Here is a 9,870-nt window from a genome sequence, read left to right as displayed (position 1 = left end):
GCCACTGTCTGGGAGCTGCCAGAACCTAAAGTGCGAAGAGTTAATTCCGGCTCCCCACCGCCCTCGAGGGCGGGGTCGAGCTGCAACGGAAATAACCGAGCGCGGGGCCGCGGCTGAGCGAAAGAAGCCGAGTTCCTTCCGGAAGTGGCCGATCTGTGGGGTCTTGCTCTCCGACCTGAGCCGAGCGCTGGGCCTTGTTCTCCGGATCGGCCGAAGGTGTTCCGGAAGGAGGCGAGCCGGGACGCGGGCAGGGCAAACCTTCCCAGCGGTTGGCACCGCGCGAAGTCGGCTGGGACTCGGTGAGGACGCTAGGAGCCGGAACCTCAACTCCGGTCAGGCAGGAATCGAGCTCGTTCCGGAAGAAGCCGAGCAGACCGGAGCCGGCCTCGGTGTCCCGGCGTGAGGCTAAAGCAGCGCCGTCGTCTCGCGGGCAGTGATGAACCGCGACGGCTGAGCGAGCCGTGGTGCCGGCTGCTCGGGCCCCATCGACACTTCCGCGAAGCGTCAGCCCAGCGCTGGGGGCTTCGTCTGGAGCTGAGCTTTGCTCCCGCAAGCCTCCCGGACCTCTTTGTGTGGCCGGAGGCGGCGGCGGGAACGGCAATGGCGGCTAACATGTACCGGGTGGGAGGTGAGTACTCTGGGCGGAAGAGGCTGAGGCCGGGACCGGGGAGACTCAGTGTCCGCAGGCGCGGGGGAGCCACATCTGGGGTCGTTTGGGCCGCGGCACCGACCGGAACCGGAACCGAGAGCTATGGTTCCGCGGCGGCGACGCTACCGGGCGCAGAGTCTCCCGCAGAGGCTTACCTGCAGCCGTAACGGTGCTGAGACCTGCGACCGGACCGCCCGGCTTGGAAGGGGCCCGGGTGACTGCCGGGCCGGCCGCGGGAGAGCCGGGCGCGCAGGGGTTTTCTTCTCGGTGGCGGCTTGTGCGTTCACGAAGGTGGGGCCTGAACACTTTACTCAATTCTCCGGTACAGGGGTGCAACTTCAATGCAAAGTTGTATGGGCTCCAGGGAAATTCTTGTAATTATTTCTTAAGTCTCACTTTTGAGTGAAGATTTGACTTTAGAACTGGGTGTTGCAGAAGTAGGGGGCAAAAACTCATTTCCTTTTTCTCCCTTTTTCCTTGTTTCTTTCTTTCTTTCTTTTTCTTTTTCTTTTTTGGATTTGGTTTTTTTCGAGACAGGGTTTCTCTGTGTAGCCCTGGCTGTCCTGGAGCTCACTCTGTAGACCAGGCTGGCCTCGAACTCAGAAATCCGCCTGCCTCTGCCTCCCAGAGTGCTGGGATTACAGGCGTGCACCACCACCGCCCGGCTCCTTGTTTCTTTTTAGACACGGTTTCTTCTCTGTGTATCCTTGGAACTCATATTGTAAACCAGGCTGACCTCGAACTCAGAGATTCACTTGCCTCTGCCTCCCGACTGCTGGAATTACAGGTGCGTGGCACCACTTCCTGGCAAAGTATTTCCATAATATCTTTTCCTTCCTTCCCGGTTTTTTTTTCTCCCCCACCCCCTTTCCTTTTTGAGGCAGGATTTTCCCTTGTTTCTTTCCGAGAGACAAGACTTCTCTGTGTAGTTCTGGCTGTCCTGGAACTTGAGCTGTAGACTTGCCTGGCTTTGAACCAAGAGCCTGCTTTGGCCTCAGAGAGTGTTGGAATTAAATGCATATGCCACTAATGTCTAGCTAATATCTAATCTTTCCCGCCCCCCCCCCCCCCCAAGACAGGGTGTCTCTGTGTATCACTGGCTGTCCTGGATCTCATTCTGTAGACTGGGCTGGTCTCAAATCTGCCTGCCTCTGCCTCCCAAGTGTTGGGATTACAGGCTTGTGCTACCACGCCCAGCTGCTAATGGCTAATCTAATACTTAATTTTTTCTTAAGTCTCTCCTCATATACATCTCCACTTCATCTCTAGAATTTTCTCTCTCTTTTTTTTGTTTTTTTTGTTTTTTGTTTGTTTGTTTGTTTTGTTTTTCAAGACAGGGTTTTTCTGTGTAGTCCTGGCTGTCCTGGAACTCACTCTGTAGGCCCGGCCTGCCTCTGCCTCCCAAGTGCTGGGGTTAAAGGCATGTGCCAGCACTGACCCACTAGAACTTCCGTCTCTTTTTGGTCCACACAGACCGACTTTCTCGTCCGGGCGCTCTGGCTTCCTCCTCTGATCCTCTTGCTTCTTCCCCACCTCCTACAGATTACGTCTATTTTGAGAACTCCTCCAGCAACCCTTACCTGGTTAGACGGATTGAGGAACTCAATAAGGTGAGTGGAGGGTTTTTTTTTTTTTCTTTCCCCTTTTCTTTTTAAGATGCAGGGTCTCTTTATTATGTAACCTTGGCTGCCTGGAGCTTGCTGGGCAGACCAGGCTGATCTTAAACTTATGGAGACCCTTTTCATTGGTCCTGTAACTGTCTTTGAGTATTAAGTCTTTATTGCTAAGTTTTTCCATCTCCTCTACTTAGACCCTTAAGGAGATATTGCTGTTGGGCTCTGTGCACCTCCACCTTCAAATGGCCAATTTTCCTTGTCATGTTTTTTTTCCCTCTAGACTGCAAATGGAAATGTGGAAGCAAAGGTTGTCTGTCTCTTCCGGCGAAGGGACATTTCTAGTAGCCTCAATAGCTTGGCTGACAGTAATGCTAGTGAGTATCTTCATTCCTTACCCCTCTCCCCTCCCCAGGATCTGAGGGCTAGACGTGTTCCTGCAGGTGTTTCCCCTGGTAGCACGCCCAAGGGAGGGCATGCGTTTGGGGGTGGGACGTGCCTGGTCTGTGGAGGGAGGCCTGTTGTTACATGTCGGGGTTGGAAGCCCGGCAGGCAGACCATGATAAGGAAAGGCAGAATGTGGCTTCTGTGTGTGAGTGAGAGATATGTGATAGGACATGAAAAGAGCTTTAGAGAAGCAGGCACTTGGGGACATTTTGGGGACATCGGGACAGTGGTTAAAGAATGATGGTTAAGGAAAGAGGAGGATACTGTTCTGAGAAGCCTGCATGACAGAGAGGAGGCTTAAGTCATCTCTATCAGTGCCAGACACTGAGAGAGATGATAGGAAGCTAGGACAAGCTCCTTTCAACTTTCCTGCCTTCTCTTTTTTCCTCTCCATTCCAATTAGTGGCTTACTTCTTTTTGCTTTGTCTGCATTTTCTTTATGATCTTTATCTTGTAATTTTTTTCCACTTAGTTTTCTTTTAACTCCTTTTTTCTCCTAGATTCTTTTTCAGGCCACAGTCATGAAAGGGTTAATGAGCTGGGCCTACCAAGTTTCCTGGCCCTTTGGGGTTTCCAGGGCCATCTGGCAGGGGCTGACCTTGGCCTTGTCCAATCAGAAGGGTGGGGGTGTGGTCCTTCTTTCCTTAGCCCTGGGTTTCCTAGAGCACACACAAGAGACAGGGAAGAACACCCCTTCCCTCCCCCCCCCCCCCCCCCCCCCGATTTTTCAGGGAAACAATGCACCAATGAACATATGCCTGAGTTTTCTGCCTTCTTCCACTTTGGTTGGCACTTAGCCAGGTTAACTGTTTCCACCAAGACTTCAGTGCAAGCTGCTGCCTCTTGATGAGGAAGGTGTTGGCACTGGTTTCAGAGTTGCTCTTCTTGAAAGCCCACAAACTATTATTAGCCAAGTAGAAAGAGAAGGAGCATTAGGTTGCATGTGATGTTTCAGACACAGCAACGAGTCCTGAAGTATGAAGAGGAGCTGGTAAAAAAAATGACCATGTGTGCTATTTTTACTTCTTCCTAACTGGATTTTAGGACCTCGGACTGGCTGTGAAAGAAAGTGAACTGTGACATCATGCTGTGTTCTGGCTCTGTTTGTGCTTTCTGAGTGGTGTCAGTATTGGCAGCTAGGCTTGGGTGCATTCTGTGGTATCCTTATTCCCTCACAGTATAAGGATGTGATAATTCGGAGAGATAGCTCAATGGGTAAGAGCACTGACTGCTCTTCTGAAGGTCCTGAGTTCAATTCCCAGCAATCACATGGTGACTCATAATCATCCATAAAGAGATCTGACGCCCTCTTCTGGTGTCTGGAGACAGCTACAGTGTATTAACATATAATAAATAAATACATCTTAAAAAGGGGGGGGGGCTGTGATAATTCCTTTGCTGAAATGTCCCCAGTGAGATAGATATAAGGCTAAACGGGAAAGCTGGTAGGATAAGAGAGATGCCCAAGGAGAGCTGTGTGCAGCAGCTGGCCTAGGAGTTCTTTTCCAGACTAGCTAGCCGGCTAAGGTACCTGTTTTCTGAATTAGTTTCTGACTTGGTTTCTTCCTCAATATTCTAGGGGAGTTTGAGGAGGAATCAAAGCAACCAGGGGTCTCAGAACAGCAGAGACATCAACTGAAGCACCGAGAGCTTTTTCTTTCTCGTCAGTTTGAATCATTACCAGCTACCCACATAAGGTATAAGACGATCGGGGTCAGTGTGGCCTATGTACCTTTATTTAGACGATGGAGAGAAGGGGGTGGTATATTGGAGATGGCAGATAAGGAGGGATGCACTGCTCATCCGGGACTTTGGGTCTGTCTTTTTTCTTAGGGGGAAGTGCAGTGTGACTCTCTTGAATGAGACAGATATCTTAAACCAGTATCTGGAAAAGGAGGTGAGGAGGAGGTATTGTGAGAGGAGGGAGGTGAGGGAATGTTGCTCCTAAAGACAAGTGAAGAGATAAAGGGTTCGTGGACCTCACAGCTGGGGAGCCTGCATAGACCTCACTGTCCATGTGGATTCCTTCCCACTAACCTCCTCTCCTCCTCTTCAGGACTGCTTTTTTTACTCGCTGGTGTTTGATCCTGTGCAGAAGACACTTCTGGCTGATCAAGGGGAGATCAGAGTTGGTTGCAAATTCCAAGCAGAGATCCCAGATCGTTTGGCAGAGGGTAAGCAACAGAACAAAAGTCCTTGACCATGAAAGCTTTTGTTGATAGCATAATTTGGAGTACCAGTGCACAATCTGCTAGGTGTTCTGTTGTGACTCTGATGGGCACAGCTGGGAGGGGAACTCTGAGGTCTGATGTGCCTCATAGACTCCAAGCAGAGAAGAGGAGGATGACCCATTGTGAGTGACTGAGAGACTCTCTTCCTCTCTTCCCTCCTTCTTCCTCTGTGATGATTCTGTTGCTTCCTCAGGAGAATCGGATAATCGAAACCAACAGAAGATGGAGATGAAAGTCTGGGACCCAGACAACCCTCTTACAGACCGGCAGATTGATCAGTTTCTCGTGGTGGCCCGGTGAGGGTGGGTGGATCAGGAAGGTGGGCGAGGGAGGAATGGACTGAGTTCTGAGTCTCATCCATTTTTTTTTTTTAAGTGGGCTTTGTTTTAGGCCTGGGCATTTTTCTTCTTCTTAGTTCCTGAACCTGCTTGAACTTTTTTTTTCCCTTCTTGACTTCTCAATCTCTCCTTAGAGCCGTGGGAACCTTTGCCAGAGCCCTAGACTGCAGCAGCTCAATTCGGCAGCCAAGCTTGCACATGAGTGCAGCTGCTGCGTCCCGAGATATCACCCTGGTAAGCACAGCTTGATGATGGCTGGCTGGGCACACTGAGGCAGGAGGGGAGGAGTCTTAGAGAAGGTAGATGTGCTGACAGGGCACATGTCCTCAGCTCTGCTTCATTCTGTATCTTTGGTAGTTCCACGCCATGGACACGCTGCAAAAAAATGGCTATGATTTAGCCAAGGCTATGTCAACCCTAGTACCACAGGGAGGCCCGGTGCTCTGCCGGGATGAGATGGAGGAGTGGTCTGCTTCGGAAGCCATGCTCTTTGAAGAGGCTCTGGAGAAGTACGGGAAGGATTTCAATGACATCCGCCAGGACTTTGTAAGTAGGTAGGACTGGGAGAAGGGGGAGCCACGAAGGAGCTAGGAGCAGACGCCATCTCATTTCTGTTTGCTGTTCTTTTTAGCTGCCCTGGAAGTCACTTGCGAGCATAGTCCAGTTTTATTACATGTGGAAAACCACAGATCGGTATATTCAGCAGGTACGGGCAAGGCCGGCTGGGAGGCTGCACCAGGCTATCTGCTTACCTCTCTGCCGTCTGCCTTGTTTGCTGAACAAGTACTGAGTACTGAGATGCTCTGAATTTCTATTGTTTGCTTTTTTAACAGAAACGATTGAAAGCTGCTGAAGCAGACAGCAAACTGAAACAGGTCTACATCCCCACTTAGTAAGTGTGGCAGGAGGGGAGACGGACTGCGGATAAGCAGAAGCTAAGTGAGGAAGCTGTAGCTCAGTAGAAGCATGGGCTGTGTGTGCACAGGGCTGTGGGCTTAATCCCCAGCACCCCGGAGAGCAAGAGATAGAAGGGCATGCTTGGAAGAGAAAGAGACACAGTGGGTGATTTTTCTAACTAGCGGCTGTCTTCTCCTCATGTCTCCTTCATTAGTACTAAGCCAAACCCTAACCAGATCATTTCTGTGGGTTCAAAACCTGGCATGAATGGGGCTGGATTCCAGAAAGGCCTGACTTGTGAGAGCTGTCACAGTGAGTTCCAAGGAGGGGCAGGGTTTCTGGGGATGGGTGGCCGTAGGATGCCCTATTCTCTGTCCTAGGAATTTGAGGACCTCTGCTGGCATATTTCCTGTCAACAGATTTCCCTTCTCCCTCTGCTCCTATAGCCACACAGTCTGCGCAGTGGTATGCCTGGGGCCCGCCTAACATGCAGTGCCGACTTTGTGCTTCCTGTTGGATTTATTGGAAGAAGTATGGGGGACTGAAGACCCCTACCCAGCTTGAAGGAGCTGCTCGGGGCACCACAGTAAGAATCAGTGGGTGGGAACTTGGCATGGTGACTGAGGCAGGTGGGGTCTGAGTTAGCGGCCAGTCTGGTATGCACAGCAAGCTCGAGGTTAGCCTGGGCTATATAGTTAGATGTTGTCTCAACAAGTAGAAAAGAATTACTGCAAGAACATGTGGAGATGGGGAGAGTAGTGGGCTTATGGGTGTGACCTTTAGGCAAAGGTCAGAAAACCTTTGACCTTTTCTTCCATGGAGACTGTCAAATGGGTAGGAACACTTGCTAAGTATTGGAGAGCCAGGAAGGTTGGCGAGGATTGGTGGTGTAGGGTTGGGGGATTTGGTGAAGAGGTCAGGTAGAAACAGTTGACTGCAGGAGATGGAGGATAGCACTGCAATGCTGATTTGCCATTTCTCTTTTTTGTATATCATTCCTCTAGGAGCCACACTCAAGAGGTCATTTATCCAGACCTGAAGCCCAGAGTCTCTCCCCCTATACAACCAGTGCTAACCGGGCCAAGTTGCTGGCTAAGAACAGGCAGACTTTCTTGCTCCAGACCACAAAGCTAACTCGTCTTGCTAGACGGATGTGCAGAGACCTATTACAGCCAAGGCGGGCTGCCCGAAGACCCTACGCGCCTATCAATGCCAATGCCATCAAGGCAGAGTGTAAGAACTGGAGTGGTGGTCCTAGCAATGAGTCCAAAGTGGCTCTGGCCAGAGCCTAGTGACTGCAAGGGGAGTAAGCCACAGAGGGTGTTTAGAGACCTTGGCTGTAGAAGAGAATAGTGATGTTCCTTCAGAAGCTTTGATCTGCTATGTCTGGTGGTGCATGCCTAGGATGTAAGCCCACAGGCTGAGATAGGATATAGCTGTTTACATCCTAGCTATGTAATGAGCTCTGGCCTAGCCTGGATTACTTGCTAGGACCCAATCACAAAAAACAAGGCTAGGCATTGTTGCACATGCCTATAACCCAAGCAGGTGAAGTCAGGGATGGTAGCAAGTTCTAGGCCAGCAGGTGATTCCGCAGCAGGACCATTTCAAAAAACCAAAACAAAGCTGCAGAGCACCCAGAGGCTGTCCTCTCTTCTCCAGGCTCTATCCGACTTCCTAAGGCTGCCAAGACACCACTGAAAATTCACCCTCTGGTGCGACTGCCCTTGGCAACTATCGTCAAAGATCTGGGTATGAGATGGAGAACTACACTCACTCCAGGGTGGGTGGAGGGTGGAGAAACAGTTTGGGTGGTGTCAGGCTATTGAAGAATGTTCTCTTCCGTCAGGCTGAAAGCTAAATTTTACTAAGTCTTTTCTTCCCCAGAGTTTTTCTATCACATTTGAGTCTACACAAACTATGAGTGTGTGTGTGCGTGTGCGTGCATGCGTGCGTGTGCGTGCGTGCGTGCATGCGTGCGTGTGCGTGCGCACGTGCGCACACATTATTATTACAATCCTTCTTGTTACTGTGTTTTGGTGGTGGTGTTGCTGTAGATCAAAACCCAGAACCTCATATGTTCTGGTTAAGTGGTTTACTGTTGAGCTTCATCTCTGGCACAGAAGTGGCTTTACCTAAGTATTTTCTGATCTGAAAACATAATTTTTTAAAAATACGAGTAAGTGGCTTGATAGGCTTTTCTCCATTACTAATCTAGGCCATCAGGGTAAACACCTGGTCGGGGTAGACGGGGAGGAAAGAATGGTAATGGATCTACATAGGCAAGGAAGATAGGAACTTTCTATTTCTTTTCCCTCTACCGACAGTGGCCCAGGCACCTCTGAAACCAAAAACACCTCGGGGCACCAAGACACCAATCAACAGAAACCAGCTGACCCAGAATCGAAGCCTGGGGGGCATTATGGTGAAACGTTCCTATGAGGCTGTGAGTTGACAGTGGGTTGGGAAAGCTGGATGGGGTGAGCTTGTGTTTCTAATAGTCTAAGAAAGGTAGTTCCTTCATTATGTACCCCATCCTTTTCCAGATGGCAGTGGCAGGGGTCCCCTTCTCTGCCAATGGAAGGCCTCTGGCTTCAGGGATTCGGTCAAGCTCACAGCTAACAACCAAGCGTCAGAAACTAAACCCTGCTGATGCTCCCAATCCAGTGGTATTTGTGGCCACAAAAGATACCAGGTAGGGAGGGAGTCCACCATGGGCGGGGCTGAGAGGATGACTATCCATGTTGTCCAGGCTTTAGAAGTATGAGAAAGATAGGTGCACAAGAGTATGGGTACCAGAGGGTAGACCTGCAGAGGGCGTTGTGGAGTCTTACGTGGGTGAGTCCTGGTGCTCATCAAGTTTCCCTGTTTCTGTCTTGCTCTTTTTGGCCAGGGCTTTAAGGAAAGCTCTAACTCACCTGGAAATGCGCCGAGCTGCTCGAAGGCCCAACTTACCCCTGAAGGTGAAGCCAACGCTGATGACAGTGCGGCCCCCAGTTCCTCTGCCAGCATCTTCACATCCTGCCAGCACCAATGAGCCCATTGTCCTGGAGGATTGAGCATCTTAAGGGAAGGGAGGTGGGATGACAGGTAGAGGGGTAGGTGCCCAGGGTATACGAATCTTCATTCCTTTTGGTGTCAAACGGAGTAAGGAGTGAGGAGGGTTGAAGCTGGTATGTGTGTGTCCTTGCAGGGGTTGGACACCCCCTGGTATTACTGCCAGTAACTCCCCCTTTGGGCTTCTCTATGCCTGTGATGGAGAAAAGCCTATAGGAACTTGCCTGTGTGTGTACCTACCCTATTTGGGGCCTGGGACCCACAGTTGGTTTGGACAGTTGGGGGGAGGGTTTTTTAATTTTTTAAAAATTTACCTCCCTTTGTAAAAGGGATGGGGGAGGGAAGAGTAAACATATCGGGTGTTGGTCCCTGGCAGGGGAACGGGGAGTACACTGCCATGTCTCTTTCTCTTTATTTTCTAATGGGGGGTTACTCTTACTGTCCGGTGTCCGGACTTTCCGAGGTGGATTTTGAGGGCCCTAAGCTGGCACCGACTGCAGCCCAAGCTCACTTTCTTCCCTCCCCTTCCCTCTGCCTTTTATACGCCCGTTCTCAGAAATAAAGATCTTTTGTCTGTTTTTTAACCTCAGATTCTGTAATTGGTTCTTACAGTGACAAATAAAAAGCCGTTTTCTTCA

The 9,870-nt window shown here is 50.4% G+C and overlaps 1 protein-coding gene across 2 annotated transcripts; it reads left to right on the top strand.

Annotated features, from left to right (window-relative positions):
* Nucleotides 1–15: 15 nt before the first annotated feature.
* Mta2 (metastasis associated 1 family member 2) lies at nt 16–9,870 on the top strand. Of its 2 annotated transcripts, none has more exons than XM_052190334.1 (18): nt 16–628; nt 2,192–2,259; nt 2,546–2,639; nt 4,289–4,406; nt 4,543–4,606; nt 4,766–4,883; nt 5,134–5,236; nt 5,413–5,512; nt 5,636–5,824; nt 5,910–5,984; nt 6,112–6,170; nt 6,390–6,487; nt 6,622–6,761; nt 7,180–7,408; nt 7,838–7,927; nt 8,503–8,621; nt 8,691–8,870; nt 9,069–9,167. In XM_052190334.1, exons 1-17 carry the CDS (start codon nt 601–603, stop codon nt 8,826–8,828), a joined length of 1,830 nt encoding a protein of 609 aa, XP_052046294.1. In that variant the 5' UTR covers nt 16–600; the 3' UTR covers nt 8,829–8,870; nt 9,069–9,167. The 2 variants fall into 2 exon arrangements, with proteins under 2 accessions (XP_052046294.1, XP_052046292.1); XM_052190332.1 differs by having other exon boundaries at nt 18–628; nt 8,722–8,870; nt 9,069–9,870.

This window comes from Apodemus sylvaticus, chromosome 1, assembly GCF_947179515.1.
Source record: "Apodemus sylvaticus chromosome 1, mApoSyl1.1, whole genome shotgun sequence".
In the NCBI taxonomy this organism is placed as follows: domain Eukaryota; kingdom Metazoa; phylum Chordata; class Mammalia; order Rodentia; family Muridae; genus Apodemus; species Apodemus sylvaticus.
This window is presented reverse-complemented; position numbering and strand designations above follow the sequence as displayed.

Excerpts from the sequence above, each read along its gene's own strand:
- Mta2 (XM_052190332.1), top strand. The coding sequence starts at position 601 with ATGGCGGCTAACATGTACCGGGTGGGAG. Across the intron at positions 2,260-2,545 it reads GGATTGAGGAACTCAATAAG|ACTGCAAATGGAAATGTGGA; the intron begins GTGAGTGGAGGG and ends TTTTCCCTCTAG. Across the intron at positions 4,407-4,542 it reads TTACCAGCTACCCACATAAG|GGGGAAGTGCAGTGTGACTC; the intron begins GTATAAGACGAT and ends CTTTTTTCTTAG.